This window comes from Ceratotherium simum, chromosome 14 (genome assembly GCF_057802395.1).
Source record: "Ceratotherium simum simum isolate JZ-2026a chromosome 14, ASM5780239v1, whole genome shotgun sequence".
NCBI lineage: Eukaryota > Metazoa > Chordata > Mammalia > Perissodactyla > Rhinocerotidae > Ceratotherium > Ceratotherium simum.
Genome location: NC_141913.1, coordinates 39,903,204 through 39,927,869, shown reverse-complemented (window position 1 = coordinate 39,927,869; position 24,666 = coordinate 39,903,204). Strand labels below are relative to the sequence as shown.

At 40.6% G+C, this 24,666-nt stretch overlaps 1 protein-coding gene across 1 annotated transcript; it reads left to right on the top strand.

The window, feature by feature from the left end:
- Positions 1–826: 826 nt before the first annotated feature.
- MEX3C (mex-3 RNA binding family member C) lies at positions 827–23,932 on the top strand. Its single transcript, XM_014781424.2, has 2 exons — positions 827–1,891; positions 20,894–23,932. The coding sequence occupies exons 1-2, from the start codon at positions 1,636–1,638 to the stop codon at positions 22,117–22,119; spliced, it is 1,482 nt and encodes a 493-aa protein (XP_014636910.1). The 5' UTR covers positions 827–1,635; the 3' UTR covers positions 22,120–23,932.
- The last annotated feature ends 734 nt before the right edge of the window (positions 23,933–24,666 follow it).

Below are 24,666 nucleotides of genomic sequence, written 5' to 3'. Positions count from 1 at the left end.
TGATTTAATTTCTTTGAAAAGCCCCAAAGAACTGTTGTTCAACATTTAAGGCTCCTGATGTAACCGACCGGCCTTGCATTGGAAGCCCGGCCAGCTGGGCGTGGGAGGACCCTGCCCCGAGGGAGGAGCATTCCCGGGTTGTGCAGGAAAGGCCCAGGAGCCACGCGGCTCAGGAAACCACCCCCGCGGCTGCGTAGGAGAACACTTCGCTGGCCCTTCCTTCGATGACTCTCCTTAAGCCCTTACCCTGAAAGAGGGAAATCTCTTCCTCAACCTGGGGAAACGCCCTCCGGACTCATGCCTACGCGCCACTCCAAGGCTGCTCCCCCAGTGAGCTAAAAACCAACCCAGGTGGGCAACAGCGATGACGGAAAGAGAAGAAACCCAGGTGTGCACTTCAACTGCATGCGCCTGCGCGAAAACCTCTACTCGGCCCCTAGTTTCAGCCTCAGCTACAGCGCCTTCGTCTTGCCTCCTTGTCCCCGCCCCCACCTGTGTACGTCACAACGAGTGACGTGTAAAGCGAACAATCACAGTCCCTCTCCTCGTGAGCCACTAGGGAAAGGGGAGGGTGGGGAGGGGGGAGGGGAGAGAACGGAAGGAGAAGGCTTTGGGGGCTGGCTCATCCCGGTCACCCAATCAGAAAGCTCTGGGAAGGAGCGGGGCGGGGCCCGAGAGGAGGGTGGGGGGTGGGGCTAGGGAAAGGAGTTAGGAGGCTGTGGGGAGGAGAGGGCGGGCTCCCAGAGACTAAAAGCGGCCAATCAGAGCGCCGGCTTCATTCGGAGAGCGGCGTGGGGCGTCGCCGCCGCCGCCGCGCGCGCCGGGGGCTGGTTAAGGCCATGAAACAAAAGAAACCCTGAGAGGGGAGCCGCTGCCACCTCCACCAGCCCGCCCCGCTGCCGTCCCCACCCACCCACCTAGTTACCTACCTCTGCCTCCTTCCCCTGCCCCTCCACCCCGCCCTCTCCGGTCTCCGGGCGGCCCTGGCGCTCCTGAGCCCGGGTCGCCGGCCCCGCCGCCTCCCCAGAGGAAAGGTGTTTGCGCGCTGAACAGGGCCCGGGCCCTGCCCGCCATGGGGCTCGCCGCCCGCCGCGCCTGACCCGGCCGCCGCCGCCGCCGCCGCCATTGACAGCGCGCCGCCGCGATGCCGAGCGGCAGCTCCGCGGCCCTGGCCCTGGCGGCGGCCCCGGCCCCCTGCCGCAGCCGCCCCCGCCGCCGCCGCCGCCGCCGCTGCCGCCGCCCGCGGGGGGCCCGGAGCTCGAGGGGGACGGGCTCCTGCTGAGGGAGCGCCTGGCCGCGCTAGGCCTCGACGACCCCAGCCCGGCGGAGCCTGGCGCCCCGGCGCTTCGGGCCGCGGCGGCGGCGGCGCAGGGCCAGGCCCGGCGGGCGGCGGGGCTGTCTCCGGAGGAACGGGCTCCGCCCGGCCGGCCTGGGGCCCCGGAGGCGGCCGAGCTGGAGCTGGAGGAGGACGAGGAGGAGGGGGAGGAAGCGGAGCTGGACGGAGACCTGCTGGAAGAGGAGGAGCTGGAGGAGGCAGAGGAGGAGGACCGGCCGTCGCTGCTGCTGCTGTCGCCGCCCGCGGCCGCCGCCTCCCAGACCCAGCCGATCCCAGGCGGGTCCCTGGGGTCGGTGCTGATGCCCGCCGCCGGCTTCGATGCCCGGGAGGCGGCCGCGGCGGCCGCGGCGGCGGGGGTGCTCTACGGAGGGGACGATGCCCAGGGCATGATGGCGGCGATGCTGTCCCACGCCTACGGCCCCGGCGGCTGCGGGGCTGCAGCGGCCGCCCTGAACGGGGAGCAGGCTGCCCTGCTCCGGAGGAAGAGCGTCAACACCACCGAGTGCGTCCCGGTGCCCAGCTCCGAGCACGTCGCTGAGATTGTCGGTCGCCAGGGTGAGTGCGGGGAGAGGGGGCCAGCTGGGCATGGCCCCGGGCGTGGGTGGGGAGTCGAAAGAAACGAGCTTGGGGCGGAAAAAGCGAACCCGGCGAGTGCCCCAAGTCCACCGCGAAGGGGTCTGGGAGGAGCCCAGGGTCCACGGGATGAGAAGATGGGTCACCTTGCGAAAACCCACGGCGTTCCGCTCGTTTTGCATGATAAAAGGTGTTGAGTTTCTCGAGCCACCCGATCCGGCGGTGTTCACTTTACTCGGGCCGAGTCCGTGGAACACCAGGCTGGCGTGGCACCAAAAACCTCAGTGAGGTGGTAAAAGGTCGGGTCGGTTGTGGATTCGGTGTTGTGCACAGAAAGCTTCGAGATTGCAAGTTTGCGCAGCTGTCTTCTAAAAACGCTCAGTTTTTCCCTTACAACAGCTTGTCCAGATGAAGAAACTGACAGAAATGGAGGCCATTTCTATAGCTCTTTCTAGAGCTCATCCGAGAGGGGAAGGGGGTGTTCAAGTGGTGGGTATTACAGCCACCCCCCTCCGCCCCTCCGCTATTCAGAAACTTGGCTTTTGAAGAGCAGCCTAACTCTGTTGATCTTATTGTATTCCTTTTGATACATTTTAGCTCTCGAAAAGGCACATTGGCTACCTTTTTGAACACTCTAGTGTACATGATGAAGAAAAATCGGACAGTAAGGTAATTGAGTTAAGGAACTTTATGCCTTTATACAGTTTTCAGTAAATTCTCTTCTTCACTTGCCCGCACACCAGTACTGCAGACAGACTCCTCCCACATTGTTCAGACAAAGGACCTATGTCTCAGATTCCAGGAGTAGATTTGTGAAGGTGGGGGAAGGGGATGCCCGGAGTACCTCTGTATCCGACATTTTTAGAGAAGGTCCTATGCTGTTTAGTGTAGCATTTTCCCCGTTTATTAAAGGAGTAAATATTACCTGCCTCTGCATTATTACAAGATGGTTTAGCCTGCTTGATGCATGTCTCTTGACTGTTAGGTTGAGAGCATTCTTGGGGTCAAATAAAGAGAAATGATGGCGCTGCTGCTTAAATGATCTCATCTTTCCCAAGTGGTCTAAAGTACACATAAATAAGAGGTCTGTCGAAATGGTGGTTTCAGATATCAGAGTTGGCTCATTCTAACCTCTAGGATTTTAATAAGAAAAACCCATCTGAACTCTGGATAAAGGAGATACTGTATTTCAGACTGCCTGATGATTGGTGCTTAAAAGCACTGTTGAAAGCTAGTGCCATGCAATTGAGAGTTTGTTCTTATGGTTTGGTAAATAAGTTTCGCATGCCTTGTTTGTTTGTTTGTTTGTTGCCACACTTAAGATACTATTCCAGGAGAGAACTATTTCACCTTACATAGAATAAAGTTATAACATCTTGATTTATAGACCCAGAACGCGTTGGCCACTCAATTAAGAACATTGAGGAATTGCTATGCATCAAGCTTGTGTATTTTGCCAGGCATTGAGTTTATGGCAGTTGGGAATGTGAGGTTGATTCAGACAAACTTGTTCCCTTAAGAAGCTAACAGTCTAATAAACAGTGGAATACCACTAAACTAATATGTAGTTAATGGCACTAACTGTAGCATGTGACAAACAAAAGTCATACATATGAGAACATCAACCCAGGAGGGCTTTGGAGAATGGTTAGGACTTTAACAAATGGAGATGGAAGAAAAACGGAGGAACAATGTGAGGAAAGGTGTGGAGGAATAATCTCTAGGTGTGATTGGAAAGTTGTGTTGTTCTTTTGATACTTAGGGTCTGAAGGAGGAGTGGTGAAAAGGGGCTGGGAAGGTGTGTGCTCAGGCCACAGTATGAAAAACTCTTAACAGCATGCTAGGATGCCACTTCCTCAGCACAAGTTGCTTTAGTGTGCTTATGGTGACAGTTTAGGATAACAAAGGAAGAGAACGTTTACATGCCAGTTTGACAAAGGGACAAGATAATGATATCTTTTGTATATTTAGTTTAATACAAACTTTTGTCCTTCTCTGTATTATACCCTTTAAAGCACTATACAATGGTCCTTAATTGCACAAACTGTTATCTTTATACAAATCCACTATTTAAAAGTAAACTGAATTCATTCCAAGTTGTTATTTTGTACCATCTATTAAATGATAGCAAATGAGATAAAGTCTTTAGTTTTTCTTTTTAGGGCTGTGCTTATTGGTTAATAAGGAAATGTGAATCTATTTATGTCTTAGGACATGGAGATAAATTGCTGACTATTCCCTTTGCACTTAATATTTTCCCAGAGTTGACAGTACTGTTAAAAGTATGTCATCATCCCCTATCTTATCTTAAGAGCAGAAAGTCTTGCCCTTTTCCTGTTCTGAGCCACTCAACTAGTGGATCATTGACCCCTTTGCCACCCCCACCCCTCAGCAGCACCATAAAACCTGTAAAGTATTTTCCCACTCCTCCGGAGAACTAGACAGCTTCTAATGTTCGCATCCTTTTACAGTGTGATAATTCCCCTTTTCCCTAAGTGAATAAACAGGGCAAATCGTTTAATTTACTTGTTGAACTAAATTTTCATCCTTAAGAATTATCCATTCCTGCCATTTTATCCATTACCTGAAGTCGTAATTTTCTGTTTAAAATCTCTTAATTGGTTTTGGAAATAATTATGTCACAAATGGAGACATTTATGACTTCAGCTCTGAAGCAAATAGTAGGACAAATGAAATTCTGAGTCACATAGACTAGCAACTCATGTAGATGGCCTCTGGTTCCGGTGTCTTTCAAAAAAACAAACCACTGCTTTTGATAGTGATGAGAGTTGACAGAGTTTTGACCTCATATTTGTAATCCCCAGTAGCGTATGGTCATTTGCAAATGTTAAATTGACCCAATTTTTTAAGCTTTGCATCTCATTTTGAAACCAACAATACTGTAAAATAAAGCCAGGAACTAAAGAGGCTTATTGATAACCAAAAAGTTTTATAATATGGACATAGAAAGTAAACCTGACAACAGATTTAAGACCTAACTTTTTTAAAATGTAGTATCTGCAAGACACATTCACAGTGGCTAACAGGAGGTTTAAGTCAACAGACCTTGTTCCAATTTGTACAGTCATTGATATCCAGTTAGACTAAAAAGTGAATTAAAGTAGAACTCTATTCTCATTCTTAACTACATTATAAATAAATATTGATTGTCGTAAGTTCAGTTGTTTTAAATACTTATATCCCAAAGTTTTACATTACTAGTTAAGATTAAAGTGCGTCTTCAGCTATTTTTGTTAGTGACTTTAATTGATGGTATATGTGTGTTCTCTAGCCTCGTAGTCTAGAAAGTCATCTCCAGCTTTTTTTAATTGTACACCCTGTCAAAAAAATTTAACTTGTACTTCCAGTATCTGAATATGTGTGAATAAACGTATGTTGATGTATTATACATTTTTAAAAATTTAAAGAATGAGGTAAGAACGGAAATTGGGGTTTTAATTTTTTTTTTCTGCACTCCAGTGAATCCGTCTTGCACCCTACTTCAGCTATCCTTGAGCTAGACCCTTTTGGAATTTTTTTCTTCTTTATTGAGCTACTCTTGTCTCCAGTGATCCCCAGAGTTGTGTATATTGTCACTTTTTAAACAATTAGTATGTTACCTTGTTTCAAGTTGTCTTAAATGCGGCCTTGTGACAATTTTTCCCAGTTTCTTAGAGTGGAACCGCTCTTGAATTTCTAACACAACTGAAATAAGGTGTATGCCTGTTTATGCAGGAGAAAAAGAGAAAGCTTGGTCTTGCTGTACATAAATTCCTTCTTCAAGAAGAAATACATATTTCATGAAGAGAAACAGTTTCAGAATAATGCTAAAGTAGTGTCTTTTTCTTTTATGGGGGAGTGGGGATGGTTGACCTTCTCTTTGCCAGGTACTTTGTTCGGTGTTTTCTCAGTGCCAGTTAACCCTGCTAGGCAGTTATCCCCATCTTACAGATGTAGAAACTGAGGTTCTGAAAGATAACTTGCTCAAATAATGGAACTTGGATTTAGACCAGTTTGTCATCAGAGATAAAGTTCTCACTCTACTTTGCTGCCTCAGTAGTGAAGCATCCTGCTTGGGAGGTTAATCATATTTTGGGTTAATTTCTGCCCTAATCATGAGTTGGGATACTGTATTTCTAGTATGCATAACTTAATATATTACTATCCAAATTAATTTGCTTAATAAAATTTTGGTGTCTCTAATACCCAGAAAGCACAGTTATCATTCTAATATTCTAGTTTGTGTCTAACTAAAAATTCACTAAAAATTTAATATAGTTCAGAAAGTTTATTTGTATATACATGCTAGCTTTGAAAATTAAATATTGTAAGTTTTCTAGCCTTTAAAATTTAATTGATAATAGTTTGTACTAGCTCTGGGACCACTGGGAAAGGTTCAATTATTGTAATTGTTTTGCAAATGGGTGGGCAATCTACTGCCTTTTCTTCCTGCCTTATTCAGCTAATGAACTATTTCGACTCACTAGAGAGGAAATGGAAAATAAAGTGGTAATTCAAAGGTGTATTTTCTACCCCCTAGTTACCAACAACCTAAAAATGATCCAGGGAGTCAAGTATTTGAGAACCATTACTGTGTTAGAGATTTCTATTTGAAAAAATTTCCAACAGTGTTTATGGATTGGAATTCTAGGTGGTTTTTACATCTTCAGTTTTCAAGGAAAGGTAGCATTGAGTTATAAGATAGTGCTTAATATTTTGTGGATTTGGTTTTGAATGAATATGATATTTGTACAGATGGAAGAATTTGATACTTTTGCCTTAAACTGAATACAAAAATATTTTAGAATGTATATTTTAATATAAAAATACATACTGTAAACTAGCCCAAATTGCCCTTAACAGTCTCTGCTCTGGTGTAATGGAAAGAGCCAGCAATCAGAAATTAAAATTCCTAAATTCTGATTACTCCGTGCCGATAACTCACTTTATGATCTTGGACAAGTCACTTAAACTTCCTAGGCTTAGATTGCTCTTCTGCAGCTGGCTAGCTGGCTATAATCATATGTACAATACCTCTAGAGACTGAAGGATACACAAGTAAATGGACACATATGAAACTAAGTGATAAGCACATATTACTTTTTGTTAAGTTAAATCTGAAATTAATTTCAACCACTCATTTTAATCTCATTCACCTTTTCTCAGCTTTAGCACAGTTTCACACATTATGTTCTTCTAGTGTGATAGAACTAGAACCAACTGATTTCTGAATGCCTGTTAGATACATGGCACTTCTGTCCAGATAGGCTTAAATTATGCAGTGATAAAAATGAACCCCAGCATCTCAATATTAAAACAAAAAAGGTTTATTTCTCTTTTTTTAAATTGAAGTAACATTGGTTTATAACATTAATATCCAAAATAAAAAAAGAACTCATACAACTCAACAACAAAAAAACAACCCGACTAAAAAATGGGCAGAGGATCTGAACAGATATTTTTCCAAAGCAGATATACAGATGGCCAACAGGCACATGAAAAGATGTTCAACATCACTAATTATTAGGGAAGTGCAAATCAGAACCACAATGAGATATCACCTCATGCCCGTCAGATAGACTGTTATTAAAAAGACAAGAAGGGTTTATTTCTTATTCACCAGGGACTCTGCTCATTTTAGTCATTTAGGGACCTACGCCAATGAAGCAGCCACCATCTCAAGTGTTGGCTGGTCTCCCCCTGTGCCAGAGCAGTGAGAGACAGTGGCATAGCACACACTGGTCTTTAAATGTTAGACCCGGAAGTAATAATTATCACATCCGCTCATATTTCATTAATCAGAGCACGTCATCTGGCCACACCTAATTTCAGGTGGGCGAGAAAGTGCATTACAACCATGTGCCCACAGGAGAGAGCCAGAATATTAGTGAATAGCCATGATGACTATCACAGTAATGTTTTATAATCCATGGAAGTGTTACAGAATTTTTTTAAATGTAATTTATGCTATGTAGAATTTGTAATTTAAAGTTAAACTCCAAATGAAAAAAATAGATAATAATATTCATAAGATACTAAATAGGTAAGTGTAATTGCAGTTTAAAAACTCCTTTAGGAAATTCCAAATAGATTATGGATAATCTATTTTAAAACCCCATTGATCTTCAGGTGATTCTAAAGTGATGTGTTTTTTATTAAACTGCATCTTAATGCTTTCCAAATGGCTTATATACCATAATTTGTGGATTTACTTTTAACTTTTTTCCCATGCTACCATTAGGTACCATGTACTAGACATTTATAAAGATTAAATCTAATACTTAAGCCTTTAAAATAATTTTCTAATATTAGTATTACCAAACCCAACTATATACTAAATTGAATGTATGCACAGCCTATTGCTGTTTGAATAGTTCGAGACTTCATTCCATGACTGATTTTGAGAATTTTAAGTTACACTGCATAACTCTAGGACCTCTTTCATGCCAGTGTTTGGGATTTCAGAACAACTTATGTGGGCGTGGTTTGTTGCCTTCGTCCAGTAAGCAGAAACTTCGATTCATTGTATGCAGGAAAGCCTGATTTGACCACAAGTAAAGTTGTATCTGGAATAATGAGACTAGTCCTTAAAATAATGAAGAAAACTCTTTAATAAACACTGCAGATGTGGTTTAAGATTAGCATAAAGTAATTGGTCTTCAATATGGTTGGAAGTTTCATCTCACAACAAGTGGGGGTTGGAGAGGGAATAGTGTCAAACAACTAGAAAATCTCCCCGAACAGTTACCACTGTAAAATATTTGCACTTCGGGCTGACCTTTTTATTACTGTCTCCCTCTCTGTACCATTCTCCCCTCCCCTTTGGCGTATCTTCTGCCTTTCTACCAGTGCCATTTAGTATACTGCAGGAAAGGACATTGAACTTGGAGTTAGAAAACTTGTTAGAGACCTGATTTCACCATTTGTTGCCTGTGACCTTGGACAAATCTCTTAACCTTACAGAGTCTCAGTTTCTTGTGGGGAAAAAACCTGTTCCATCCACTTGTTCTTCCCAGCCCCTTCCCCACCCCCCATTTGTTGTGAGGATCAAGTTTGAGGAGATGTCATTAGTATAAATTCACTGTACAATGGAAAGTATAGAGATAATAAATTATATATGAGGTAGGGTAAAGTTTATAAATTGTTTTACTGCTCGATTTGTACTCTGGCAAATGCTAGTTGAAATGAAAAATTGTCATTTTAGTAAGTTTTTCCTAGGGCATACCGCTAACTAAAAGCTCTACATTATATTTTCGGAAATTTACAGTATGTCTTAAAATTTATCTCAAATCAGAGCTTTTGAAATGTATTTGCTGGTAAAGAGCTAAGCTAGTCTGGAAGAGAATTTTTTATTTTTGTGAGGAGGATCAGCCCTGAGCTAACATCGGATGCCGATCCTCCTCTTTTTGCCGAGGAAGATTGGCCCTGGGCTAACATCTGTGCCCATCTTCCTCTACTTTATATGGGACGCCGCCACAGCATGGCTTGACAAGCGGTGCGTCGGTTTGTGCCCGGGATCCGAACCTGCAACCCCTGGGCCGCTGAAGCAGAGCGCGAACACTTAACCACTACGTCAGTGGGTGGGCCCCTGGAAGAGAATTATTTACTAATGAATCTGATTCCATTATATGGTACCCAAACAGAGATAATTCTCAGGTTTCTATTAACGTCCTCTAAAGGACATGAACCTAATTTAAAAATCCCCAGTTAGGAAAATTGTTCTGCCTTCATCTCTAATTTACACCCTCTTCTGGGTGTTGTGGCTTTAGTGAAAGGCCAAATATGAGCCTTTTTATTAAGTATTTCAATCCTCTTGTCTAAACTAAGTGAAAAAGGAGGGGGGATTTTAGATTTAGTTTAACCTCTATTTGTAAAAATATCTTGTACATGCAGGGAATTCTCCACTCCTAAGAACTAACTAGGAGAATAGGGAAGGTTGAGCAAATGGTGTATTTAGGAGTCATTAGTTTATAACTTTGGGCAATTCTAGGCTTCAGTTTTCTTCGTGTATAAAATGAGATTGCACTAGATTATCTCTTGTAGTTCCTATATTCTAATTCTTCTCTAAAAAGAGTCCCTAAAATCGTGCAAAGGAAACCAGGTTTCAAATTTTAGTTAGATTGACTTCAACATATCTCCTCCCAGTTTTGTAAAGTTGGTAACATCTTAACATGCTTTTCACAACCTAAATATAAGTTTTACCTTTTGGAGATAAATTCTTTAAATGTTTTTAACTTCCTATAGAAAGTTGATTCATTTGATTTTTTAAAAATAATAACAAACATTTAAGTGTTTCAGGCAGTGTATCATCTCATTTGGTCCATTCTTATTTCTACCATACAGATAAGGAAACAGATTTATGAAGATATAAGTAACTTACCCAGGGTCTCAAGCTAATAAAATTGGAGACTTCAGCGCTCCTATCTCAGTTAGTAGAACAAGCAGACAAAAAATCAGCAAGGATATAGAAGATTTGAACACCACCATAACCAACAGTATAAGAAGAGAAAAAGACAGATCAATATCTGTACATGAACATTGGTAGACACCAGATCCTTTCTTTGCTTGAAGTTGATACAAGTCAGCAGGGCAGACTGAATCTTAGTCATCTTTGCATCCTTGATGTCCAAGTACCTGAAACAAAGTAGATACTTGCTGTTTATTTTATTGAACTGAATTGTTGGATTAGAAACTTGCCATTTTATTGTTTCTCCTTTTAGGTTCTATATTGTGGTAATTGGGGTTTTCTTCCCTCTTGCCTTTATCCCTAACTCTTTACCTAAGGTGCCAGTCAACCTCAAGTTGTTTGGAGCTTTGGTCTTAGGGGAAGTAGATCCTACTTGATTTAAGGCATTAGATGCCCATATGAATACTGGTAATAAGCAAAACTAAAATCACATAAATGAAGCTGCTTGAAGTGCTGTCATAGTGAGACAGTATTCTTAACAAAAAATTTCAGAGAATTTTGACTTAGAAGGGCTACAAGAAGGGCACTTGAACCCTAGAAAGGAAAGCTATTATTTCTACATTGTGCATTTAGGAATACATTGCATTACTAATCTAAACAATTTATTTAAATGTTGGATTAAGTTGTGTGCATAAGAAACACTCCCTTATTGGGATTTAGCTGATATTCATCAGTCTTTGAAGATATAGTACTGAAATTGAGTCCTTGTAAAGTTAAAGGAGCTTTGGGTAGTCTGTCTAGACTATTCCAAGAGGAAAAGGACCTTATTTTATATAAAATCATTCAATAACATGACCCCCCCTCATTAAATTCTAATATGTCATGAAACATATGAAATATTGTGTTCCTCTAATGCTTTTAGAGAAAAATAGTGTGGAATAGTGAAAGACGTGCGGAATTAAGACAACTTGGGTTTGAGATCTGACTTTCCAACTGGGAGATCTTGAGCAATTCAGTTAAGCTCTTCACTGCCCTTCCTAAAGCACTCTATTTGATGATTAAATGAGAATGTATCCAGGAAAGTTTGGAAAACTGAAAATTGTGCTATAAATTTTTATTATTTGAAAGCTAAGCCTGTTGGTTCAGTTTACTCATGAAATACTTGAAGTAGTGGTGGCAGGGGGGTGAGGGGTATTGGATAATCAAAAAAGCTATCCTTTACTAAGTACCTACTTGAATAACAGGCATTGTAATAAGCATATTTTATTGATGTCTTAATAGTTTATAACATTGTGAAATTTTGGTTGTACATTTTTGTTTGTCAATCACCATATACATGTCTCCCTTCACTCCTTGTGCCCACCCCCGACCCCCATTGCCCCTGGTAACCACAATACAGTTTTCTCTGTCCATGTGTTGGTTTATATTCCACATATGAGTGAGATCTTATGGTGTTTGTCTTTCTGCTTTTGTAAAAAGCGTTTTTAATACATGATTTCATTTAATCCTTGCAACAACCAAGTGAGTGAAGTATCTTTAATTATAGTTCTGTGCCTATGAAGGAGAGATAGAGGTTTAGTGGCCTGTTAAAATTAACAAAGCTGGGGCCGGCCCCATGGCTTAGCGGTTAAGTGTGTGCGCTCCGCTGCTGGCGGCCCAGGGTTCAGATCCCAGGCGCGCACCAACGCACCGCTTCTCCAGCCATGCTGAGGCCACGTCCCACATACAGCAACTAGAAGGATGTGCAGCTATGACATACAACTATCTACTGGGGCTTTGGGGGAAAAATAAATAAATAAAATTAAAAAAAAAAAAAATTAACAAAGCTGGTTAGTGGTGATCTGTCCAAAGTCTTGTGTTCCTGACCATTGCTCAACCTGCCTTTCCTTGAGGAAAGTCAGAATAGATATATGTATATGAAATATGGTGGTATTTGATTGTGCTTTTTAGACTTCAGAAAGAAGAGGTGACTTGTATTTCCTAGGAGAAGAGGGACTTGGTCAAAGAATATTAGTATTGGAGAGGACCTAGAGGGTGAATGACCTGACTAACATTGAAACCACAAGTAACTGAGGGTAGATTCGAACCCAGGCCTGCGGGTAATCAGTTTTTGGCTCCTTAACATTATTTCCTTTAAACCGGACCTTGGAAGATTCAGGTGTGGGAGCTGTGATAATAAGAGTCATACCTATGTTTGAATTAGTCTTGAGTTCATAGAGCCTTTCACACATACAATCTCATCTTTTCCAAATGACCGTGTTTGTTACTCAGAAGATGTAGGAGGGGAGGGGACATAGTAGGAGGGTTTTCTGGGTTATTCAGGGAAATATCGGAGCAGAGATAGAACAGGAACAAGGCATGTTTAGATGATAAAGTCTGGGAGAAGGTAGGTTAATGGCCACTTAGTGGGGAGAGGGGTAGGGTGCCAGGGGGAAGGATCTTGATATCAGACCAAAGATTTCCCAATTTCTTGAAGGTAAAAAGAGCTACTCAAGGAGTTTCACTCCCGCTCCTCATTTTCATTCAAGTGTGTGTATTTGTGTGTGTGTGTGTGTGTGTGTGTGTGTGTACACTCATTTCCCAGTAAGATCCTTTCTCCTTCAAAACAAAACTGTTTGGGGGAAGTTTTGAAGAAAGGTATACCCCAAGGATGACACAAAGTGAAAATACAGACATAATGCAGTTTTGGTGTTTGTTTGTAAGGGTTTTGGCTTTCTTAAATCACCTTGTAATATATATGTAGCTAATTTATGAAGTGAATGGAAAATACAATGAATTTAATTTCTGGGAAACAAAATCCTCTTTGTCAAAAATCAGCAACACTTCACATAAAATTCAGGGCTTCTTTCTTTAAAAAAGAAAACAAATTCTTTGCACCCGCAAGATAGAGTTGAAACTCCCTTGCCTGACATTGAAGACGTCCACCTCCCCATCTAGCCTTTTCCGCTGCCCTTCTGCCCTCCAGGTCTCCTGCAGCTCCCACAGTGCCCTCCTGCAGCTCCCACAGTCCTGAGCCGGTATTGTCTCCTGACTGCCGTCTTGTACTCTTGATTTCCTGCTTTGGCACTTGTAGTTCCCTCAGCTCTCCTCACCTGGCAAAACCACTTTCTTCCAGCCTAAGTTCAAATGCCTTTGATGCCTTCTTTCCTTTACTGTAAGCAATACAGTCATCTTTTTTTTTCTATGCTCCCACTGCTTTGTATGTCTATTTTCATTAAAGCAATTATATCAATATTGTTTGCATGACTATTTCCTCTCTAGACTGTGAGCTCCTTGAGAGCAGAAGTTATGATAGTTCTTTTTTATCACCTGGAGTTAGCACCTGCACCTTTATAGGGAGTTTAATATTTGAATAAGTAAGTTCAAGGATTAGGCTGATCCTTTACGTCACAATTGGTGAATGTTCTTGAGCCAGAGAAGGAGAAGTTTAGCTAGGAACACCAGGGCAAAGCCCTTAGGACAAGTGGAGGCCGGCTTTTACTTGTACATCTCCTGCCAAATCACTCACCTCCTGACATAAACACCCTGTCCTTCCCAACACCCCAGCTTATACGTTTCTTTCTACATGTTTTGAATTTTAGCTCTATCCCTTCACCCTATTTCGATGCCTGCAGTCTCCAAACTTTTCCTGATCCTTCTAAGTCGAGCCACTGCCCTGGGCTTTGGGATACTATCCCTGGGTTAGGGTTTAAATTTTTTTTTTTTAATTGATGTCATAATAGTTTAGAACATTGTGAGATTTCAGTTGTACATTATTATTTATCAGTCAACATATAAATGCACCTCTTTACCCCTTGTGCCCACCCCCCAATAGGGTTTAAAATTTTCATGAGCCAAATACTTTCCTTGGTTCAAAAGCCAGTGACTTAGAAGAAAGGGAAAGTAATTGGAGGAAAGGAAAATAGTAATGTGGTAGGCAGAATAAACTTCCTTCCTCTAACTGTGCCTATGCTCAAATCCTCTGGAAACTGAAAATGTATGTGAAGTATGGACCTTGAGATGGGAAGGTTGTCTGAGATCATCCGGGTGGGCCCACTGTAATCACATGAGCCCTTAAAAGCAGACACCCATCCTCAGCTGGGTTAGAGATATGAGAAGGGGAGAGATTTGAAGGAGTCAGCCTCCATTGCTGGCTCTGAAGATAGAGGAAGGGAGCCACAAGCCAGGGAATGTGGATGGCCTCTAGAAGCTGGGAATGGCCCTCAGCTGACAGCCAGCAAGGAAGCAGTGAGCTCAGTCCTATACTGTAAGCTACTTGATTCTGCCAATAACCTGAATGAGCAAGGAAAATAGATCCTTCTCTGGAGCTTGCAGAAAGGAACACAGCCCTGCCAACACCTTGATTGTAGCCCTGTTGAGAACCTTTCAGACTTATGAACCTACAGAACTATAAAAAAAAAATTTGTAACATTGAAGCCACTGTATGTGGTAACTTGTTATGGCAGCTTTAGAAAACTAAAGCAGATAATAAGCAATATTAAGGAACAGAAAAAGATTTCTGGATTGAGGCCTCCATTTTCCTTCTAGCTCCCAGCTCCTAGAGGCCACCTGCAGTTTCTAGCCATGAGGTCTTCATAGGCTGTTCACAACATGGATTGTTTGCTTTCTTGCAGACTAGGCAGAGCATCTCTCTCTGACTGCTACTTCTGAGACCAGCTGGAGAAAACTTTTAAAGGACTCATGATTAGGTCAGGCCCACCCAGATAATCTGGATAATCTTCCTATTTTAAGGTGAATGATTTGGACCATAATTACATCTACATTGCAGACTGTAATTCTACATCTGGTTCTTTTGTTATAAGTACATCATTCCACATGTTTCAGGGAATTAAAAAGTGGCCTTAAAGATGATCTAGTCTAGTGGTTTTAAATTTCTGTGATCCCCTCAGCAAAAGAATTTTTTTTTTCTGAGGAAGATTGGCCCTGCCCTAACATCTGTTGCCAGTCTTCCTCCTTTTTTTTTTCCCCCCTGCAAAGCCGGAGTACATAGTTGTAGAAATGTAGCTCTTCTTTGTGGGACACCGCCTCAGCATGGCTTGATGAGCAGTGAGTAGATCCGCGCCCAGGATCCAAATGGGCGAACCCCGGGCCACTGAAGCAGAACACGGGAACTTAACTGCTAAGCCACTAAGCTGGCCCGAAAGAACATTTTATATTGCAACCCATTGTGCACATCACTGAAACATTTAGAAGACATTGAATTCTTTTTTTTTTTTTATAGGTTTTTTTGTGTGTGTGTGAGGAACATCAGCCCTGAGCTAACATCCGTGCTAATCCTCCTCTTTTTGCTGAGGAAGGCCGGCTCTGAGCTAACATCTATTGCCAATCCTCCTCCTTTTTTTTTTTTTTCCCCAAAGCCCCAGTAGATAGTTGTATGTCATAGTTGCACATCCTTCTAGTTGCTGTATGTGGGACGCGGCCTCAGCATGGCCGGAGAAGCGGTGCGTTGGTGCGCGCCCGGGATCCGAACCCTGGCCACCAGTAGCAGAGCGTGCACACTGAACTGCTAAGCCACCGGGCCGGCCCTCTTTTTTTTTTTTTTTAATGCTGATTGCAACCCTTTAAATTGAAGTAGCAACCCATGGTTTGAGACACACTAAAGATACAATTGTTTCAATTCCTATTCCTCCTTCCAACTCCTCCCAGCAACAGAGGACCTCTCCCTTCTAATTGCTGAGGCAGCTGGTAGGGAAGGCTCTCTTTACCCTGGGGAAGTAAGACAGGCCCTTTACTATACCAGGAGTGAGAGGACCAGAATTCTGGCTGTAGCTAGAGGGTTTTAAGGTGAAATGCCACTGCAGCCACAGTGATATAGAAAGGGGAAATGGGCTCCTACACCAGGGAAGTAAGTTGGAGACTTTATTTATTTGAGGAATTTACTTCCAAATCAAAATAAAATTGTAACTATGAAAGTTGTTGGTGCTCTCCTAGTTCTTAACCTCTATGGTGTACAGCTTGCCATATGTTGGTTTTTATCTGTAGCTATAAGAAAACAATTGTTAGTCCTTACCTCTTAAAATTAAAAAGCCTTGTTCAGCTTTGAGGTTATGAAGTCATTTGCCCTACTGTTCATACAATTTAAAATAATCTCAATACTGGTCAAAAGTCTAATTGACATGCTAAGTCTAGTAAAATGTATCATTTCTTTATATTTAATTTTTTTTAATTTTCTAATTTAATTATGTTTCTTTGAAAAATAATGCATTTGTAGGGCTCAAAATTTATTTTTAAAAAAATGAGTGTACAAGGAAAATTGTCTCCCTCCTACCCTGTCCCCCCAAATCAACCAGTTTTATGACTGCATAGTATTCCATTATATAGCTGTACTAGCCTCATACTAATACAATAAGTAGGTAATATAATACAAAGGCTATTTTGCACCTTTGCAAGTATTTTACAGAATCAGTTCTACAAGTGGAGTTGTAGGGGCAGAAGGATACGTGCAGTTGTAATTTTCATAGATAATTGTGTTAACCTGCCTTCAGGCAGTTGATACTCTCAGCAGCTAAATTGACGGTCCTTTGCCCCATTCTTACTTGCACTGTTTTTGATATTTGTTTTTCATATTTGACAGTCTTATAGGTAGGAAATGATACCTGATTTCACATGAAAATGGGAATTTTCATATTCAGAGCCACTTACATATTTCCTTTTCTGTGAACTGTTTCTTACCTCTTTTTCTATTGTTTTGGTGTTTTGATTTATAGGGTGAGTGTATGAGTGTGTATAGAGAGAAATTAGCCATTTGTGATATGAGCTATAAATAATTAATTTTTTTTACCTTGCTTTTTGGTGACTTTTGCCATGCAGCAATTTTTTTAAAAAAGTGCAGTCTAACTTATCAGTACTTTTATGGTTTTGAATTTTGTGCCCCTCTAAGATGATAAATTCTTCCATGAGTTTTTAAATATCTTTGAATTTTCAGATAGAAACTCAATCTAAAATACTGTAAGAAGCTTTTTACGTCCTCCACCTGCAAAATAATAAAATCAGTTTGCTTTTTCTCCTTCAGCTTGTGTAACCTATTTAGAACTCTGCCTATTCAAATTGTCTTCAACTTTAGAATGTATATATGTTCTAGAAATCATGTGTTGGTTGTTTGGAACTCAGAATATATGTAGGTTTCTATAGAAACAATATTATGATTGATGAGGTTTCCTATAGTCCTAATCTGAGTTTAGGCTACTGTGTTAAAACTTTTTATAAAATTTGGGAGAGGGAAGGAATATTTTCTTCTGTTTTTGTTGGCACTGGCTTAAAAGGGGTTTGCTTTGCTATCTTCCTGTTACTTCTTTCCCCTGAGCTGCAAAACCTAAGCACGTGACCCATTTGGGTAGGGTAGGCCTGTCTTAGACCCCTGTCTCAGAGGTGGTCCATGCTCAAAATGTTCATCTTCTATCTTCCTAATGAGCCATATATTAAACACCTACTTATTAGTACTAACCATAGGCCAGGTAGTGTTCTGTGTACCTTTAAGCATGTTTTCTTGGTTAATATACTTACTAGATATTAAACACATAGTATTCTACTAAGGTGCAAGTGACAGTTGCTTATAGTCTCAGAAGTATTTATTTAGACAAGTTTCTTAATTCAACTTTCTAATGGTCAATATTAGTAAGAGTTGAGAGGGGCCGACCCTAGACCCTAAGGCTAGTTCTCCCTTTATCCTTAATAGAAATTGCCCAGTATTTTTCTGCGGGATGATCAGGACCCTCTTTGTTGGGAATGTGATTCTGGTAGGTTGCCTTTTTGCCTTCTTGTTAGCCCAGAGTGTAAACTCTTGTATAACAACAAAAACTCCCCTGAGTGTATAGTATGAACAGTTATGCGTTCACATCACCCCTTTCAGAATTTCTTAGACGGCTATCCTTCAGTCACATATTGGCCAATGGAAAGTAATCTCAGTTCTCAGCCCCAAGCAACACCTACTGTGCTGAATGGGGGAGTCTCCTGGAGATTCAGCCTGTATAAATGATAAGCAGTTATCAAAGCTTTATTGCTCTGGTTTCCCAATTCACTTTCTATTATGGAGCAAAAGCAGGTATAGAATTTTCATATATTCAAAAGTTACACTATCAGTTTAATCTTCTTGTAGTTCATTGTAAACTTACAGTAGCACAAAATGAAAACTTTCATGTTTTACAGTAGCATAAATTGGACTCATTGTAGTAATTTCTTGATAGCCCCCAAGCCACACAACCCCCCCGTACCCCCCCCCCCGCCCTTCTTACCTCATCCAGTTACTGTACTAAGTGCTTTCCTTGCAGTTTTGCTTTTAGCTGGTTTCCGTCCCCCGTCCCCCACCCCACCCCAGTCTTCTCAAATGAATATAGCCTTCAGGTTAGACTAAACCTGACTGAAAGTTTTTCATGATAGGTACCGAGAATCCAGCAGTGAGAAGGCAGCCATTTCTTTATAAGTTCCACAGTTTGTTAGAAGGGGGAACAGGATCTTCGTTTGTGGTTAAGATTCAAAAGTTCAACGGTAGGTCGAATATGTTGAATATGCTGTAATTGAAGTTAGCATAATTAACTCCCTTCAACAAGGTTGGATTAGCAGTATGGGGCCAGAATATGAAAGTCTTGAAAAGCTCAGCAAGAAAAAGCTTAGATGCAAAGCAATATGTATAAGAAAGGCCCAGTGTTCTTATATAAAAAGCAGTGATCTCTGTTACAACAAATGTTGTATGGCCATCCCATAGCAGATATTTCGCGTCAACCACCCAGTGCTTTGGGAATGTTCTGGAAGAACACAAACTAGTCCTGAGGGAGAGGAAGCTTGGTTAGAGAATGAGTCATCTAAACTAAAATCTGAAGGGCTAGCAGGAGTTATGCAAGCAGAGCTGGGAGTAAAAAGGCAAGGACAAAGGAACATTCTAGTCATGGAAGCAAGGGAGCATGGATGGGAGTTTAGTATGGTGGAAGCATACTGCAGAGTTTAACAGGTGAGGAAGGGAAAAGGAGGGTGGTAGAGAGAGACCTATAGAAGTGATCAGGTACCAGGTAAAGAGGGGCCTTGAGTGCCATATTGTTTGGACTTTATCTTTATGGTAAAGGGAGCCATTAAAGCACTTTATGCAAAGAAGTGATCGTGTGATCTGTGCTTTATTTAGAAAGCATCATTTGACTAAAATGAATATAGAGAATGGATTGGAATGAGGCTTCACTAGAGACAAGGAGACCTATTTGATGGTGGGGGGTGGCTATTGTAGTTATGCACATTAGAAATGATATATATAAGGACTTAGTTTTTGTACATTATGAGTTTATTGGGGGCAAAAAAAAAGAAGGGAAAGTTTAAGAAAAAGACCTGCCCAAATCGTGACATGTATCTTCAACAGCACCTAATTTCTTTATTTTGAGGAACTAGGAATAGCATGATACATTTGTGAGAACACATCTGTTCTGGCAAGCTTCATATTAAGATCTTTGAAAAGTATAACCCCAGAGTTTTATGCCTTAGTTGTATATTTGACATTTTAAGTTACAGTTTGAAGCCCTCTAATCTTACACAGTTGGCGCTGATAATGGATGATTACTCAAAAAGTTGATTAGAGAATTATGTATAGTTATGCATATGTGTCGTAGATATTTTATTTTAACTTAAATATACTTAGGATTTGGGGCCAAAGCCTTTTATTTAAGAATGGGTCTGCCAGTCAGAGTAGTCCTTCTTCAATAAAACCACATCCAGTGCCCATGTTTCATACAATTTCCAATATGGTTCTTTTGAATTTAGCAAGAACTTTACAGTAAGTGTGCAAAGTCATTCTATTTTAGGTGTTTACTCCTGGCTTTTACAGTTGTCTCACCCATACATAGTTCTACAGTATCTTTTTTTCTTTAAGGTACTCGTCTTTATTGAAATTTTCAAAAATAACCAACTTAACTTTCATACAAGTACATCGTTTTGCTTCGTATTTCACTGGTTTATGTAATAGTTAATTTAGTTAATGTATGAGTACAACTAGCATAAACAGATATAAACACAACTGATTTTTAGTAAGCCTAAAACAACTCAATGGGAGCAGAAGTGAGATGACCTACTAGCCATGAGTGTTTTGCTGTTGTCATCTATTGAGTTTTACAGAGGAAATGTGTATGTTAAATGAGACACTAGATATAATGTCTCACTTGTACATTAATGGTTTTTCTTTGCCACCACCACTCTGCAAGGTAGTAAACTATTGGTGTTCTGAAAGTCAGACCCACTCATTGTAGAGCTTGCCTATATAGAATACTTAAGGCATCATTTGCAATGACTAATAATGAGAGGAAGAAAACAATAAGCCTGACTTCTGAGTTAAGACCTCCCAGTAGAGGTGCCACCCCTTCCCAAATGAAAGACCACCAGACACGTATACCTCAGGATCTAGGAGCACTAGTGGATCAGGAAAGCTTTATCATCATCTAGTGATAAGTTTTTAATGACAAAGGAAAAACTCTAAAACTTAAAGAAAAAAAAAAAAAACTGCCCAGGAGCAAACTGTTTAGCTTGAAAGGAGCTTTTTGTGATTTGTCTTTATAAATATTGTTGAAGTAGATGTTGATTCTTATGAAATATTTTCTTTCTAACAGGTTGTAAAATTAAAGCACTGAGAGCCAAGACAAACACGTACATCAAGACACCCGTTCGTGGTGAAGAGCCCATTTTTGTTGTCACTGGACGGAAAGAAGATGTTGCCATGGCCAAAAGAGAAATCCTCTCAGCTGCAGAGCACTTCTCCATGATTCGTGCATCTCGAAACAAAAATGGCCCTGCCCTGGGAGGGTTGTCATGTAGTCCTAATCTGCCTGGTCAAACCACCGTTCAAGTCAGGGTCCCCTATCGTGTGGTAGGATTGGTAGTTGGACCCAAAGGAGCAACTATAAAAAGAATACAGCAGCAGACCCACACATACATAGTAACTCCGAGCAGAGATAAGGAGCCTGTCTTTGAAGTGACAGGGATGCCTGAAAATGTTGACCGAGCAAGAGAAGAAATAGAAATGCATATTGCCATGCGTACGGGAAACTATATTGAGCTCAATGAAGAGAATGATTTCCATTACAACGGTACCGATGTTAGCTTTGAAGGTGGCACTCTTGGCTCTGCGTGGCTCTCCTCCAATCCAGTTCCTCCTAGCCGCGCAAGAATGATATCCAATTATCGAAATGATAGTTCCAGTTCTCTGGGAAGTGGTTCCACAGATTCCTACTTCGGAAGCAATAGGCTGGCTGACTTTAGTCCAACAAGCCCATTTAGCACAGGAAACTTTTGGTTTGGAGATACACTACCATCTGTAGGCTCAGAAGATCTTGCAGTTGATTCTCCTGCCTTTGACTCTTTACCAACATCCACTCAAACTATCTGGACTCCCTTTGAACCAGTTAACCCACTCTCTGGCTTTGGGAGTGATCCTTCTAGTAACATGAAGACTCAGCGTAGAGGAAGTCAGCCATCTACTCCTCGTCTGTCTCCTACATTTCCTGAGAGCATTGAACACCCACTTGCTCGGAGGGTTAGGAGCGACCCACCTAGTACAGGCAACCATGTTGGCCTTCCAATATACATCCCTGCTTTTTCTAATGGTACCAATAGTTACTCCTCTTCCAATGGTGGTTCCACCTCTAGCTCACCTCCAGAATCAAGACGAAAGCACGACTGTGTGATTTGCTTTGAGAATGAAGTTATTGCTGCCCTAGTTCCATGTGGCCACAACCTCTTCTGCATGGAATGTGCCAACAAGATCTGTGAAAAGAGAACGCCATCATGTCCCGTTTGCCAGACAGCTGTTACTCAGGCAATCCAAATTCACTCTTAACTATATATATATATACATAAATACTATATCTCTATATGGACTCATAAAGGCATGGGTATAATGGTACCCCCAGTAAACTTCCTAATGAATTCTTATGACTGTTATCAGGCTTTATTGGGATTAGGCTAAAGTTGTTAGTAAACTTATAAAAGGCTGCTATGGTAACACTAAACCTAAGTGGTCTCTTGTCTATTAGTTTGGTTTGAATTATTAATACTATCCTGTAGACCCAGAGACATAGCTTGTATAAGAATTGCTAAAGCTGAAGTTCAACTCGGCTGAGTGAAGATAATCATAGGCTGTGTGAGCCTATGAGAAAAGTGTATACGTCTAAGATTTCAAAACAATGGGTCCCAAAGCCTAACCACATTAAGAGTTTATGGAGGGTACTTGGCATTACAGATGATTCAGACACTTCCAGTGCTGCCTTCTTTACACTGCCAGTTTTGACAAAACAGGTTTGTTTGTTTTTTATTTTACAACAACTTATGCCTAATTCTGCAGGATTGCAAGTAACTTTTTAATGCATTGTGATTACTTATTGGTAATAACAGGGCTGATGGCAGTTTACTCAATCACTGGTTATAATTTGGGACAAAAACTGCTACATTGACCTTCATCTCGCCCACAGTGCTCACGGCTGGTATGATCAGTGGATCAGGAATGCAGTGTTGTCCATTGTGAATTCCTACCCATTGCCTCCCTCGGTGAATGTGGAAATGGCCTCCTGGGTCTTCCCATTTCAGGAAAGGCTTTGGGATGCACCTATATTGGCTAATAATTGAGGATGCGAACATTCCATTCATTAGTCTGATCAAGCTATTGATTAATTTTTAGACTATAGTTCAAAATGTGAAACATTTTATGTTCAATCCATATTTGTCTTGCACATTATGAATATATTTTTATTTTTTAGTAATTTAGGGGAGGGGGGAGACAGGGATAATAACGCCCTTAGCGTAATTCACAAAAGCAGCTGTGACGACCTCCAATCAGTTTACTTCATTTCAAAACTATTTCCAATCACAAGGAAAGATTTCTTTAAGATACGCTTTTACATTTCACTTGTGGATGTCGATCACTTCATCCTCAGTATGTTCCCAAATCTATGCTGGCATTGAAAGGACAAAACATTATATTGGTGGGTTTTTCTACTAATTATTTTTTGAAGCGTTATTTTCCCAACACAAAAGAGCTTTTTTTCTCAGTATAACAAAATTGAAATCCTATGTGTATTGAATAGTAAATAGACAAATTTTATTTTTTATTTCCACTTGAAGAGTTACATTTCGTATAAAAGTTTACAAATAACGGTTTTTATTTTGATTTTTTCAGTATAAAAAATTGCCTTGATGGCATATTATGATGTAATGCTAATTGCTTGTAGGATAGTTAAATGTCAGTATTGAAACCTAATCTTTAGCTGCCGTCTTGTAGATACGAACGAATGTTCACCAAGCATGTATTTTGTATTTTGTTGCATTGTACACTGCAACTAATAAGCCAAGGAATCGACATATATTAGGTGCGTGTACTGTTTCTAAAAACCACAAACTAAGAATGATAAATTATCAATATAGTTTAGTATTTGCTAATTTTACTACACTCTTTTGTTATGTATATGTAGGGAAGTCATAGGGATTATAAATTCAATTTGAGTAAAGTTTAAAACCATATATTTTATGATAAAGGGCCTTTAACTTAAGATGGCCAAAGCACTGATATTATATATTTGCTGTAAAGAGAATTATAAGAGTTTTATTTTTCTGATATTAAAAGTTACTTAATAAAGACTTGTTTCCATTAACTTGAATGTATTCTCCTTGGTGTTTTTCATGTAATCATTAGTTTAGACTCGAAGATAGCTGTTTACCAGAATTGAAAATTTCCTTTTACAAAGTTTTCCCTCTCCCCAGCCAGCTACCTGTGTTCTTTCTGGTAGTGATTTTTTTTTAGGTGTGTTCTTAGTGTTGAATGTGTCACTTATGCTTCTATCTGAATTTAGATTTTTCTTTAAATGAGTGGTACATTATGGTAAAATTAGAGATTTAGATAGATAGTTTTAGATTGTTTAGTTGCTAGATTGTTCAGTTGCATGTTTGCGTAGTTGACCACAATCACTATTAACCTAATTGTAAATAAAATAGTGAGTGACTTTTTATACATTAACGTTAACTAAAATCCTGAATCCAACTTAGATTCTACTCAGTTTCTATCTTTTGTTACAGATTTTTATCACCAAATCTGTAAAACTAATTTTTTTCTAATATGAAGGTACAAGTTTTTAACTTTCAGTTGCTAAGTACCTTCTGAAAGGTTTTGTGGTTGATAAAAATATTACTCCATTAATGAAATGTATTTGATCTGATTGGAATAAATTGTTGCCATTTGTTAATAAGCAAGAATAAACACATTCCTAAGATTGTTTTAAAGAAACAAATTCTTAGTACTTAGAGGTATTACACAGTCATAGTAAGTCTTTTTATTGTAGGTTTTGGTCAAATTCTTAGGCAATCTTAGAAGATTGGAGTGTATAGATTTCATGAT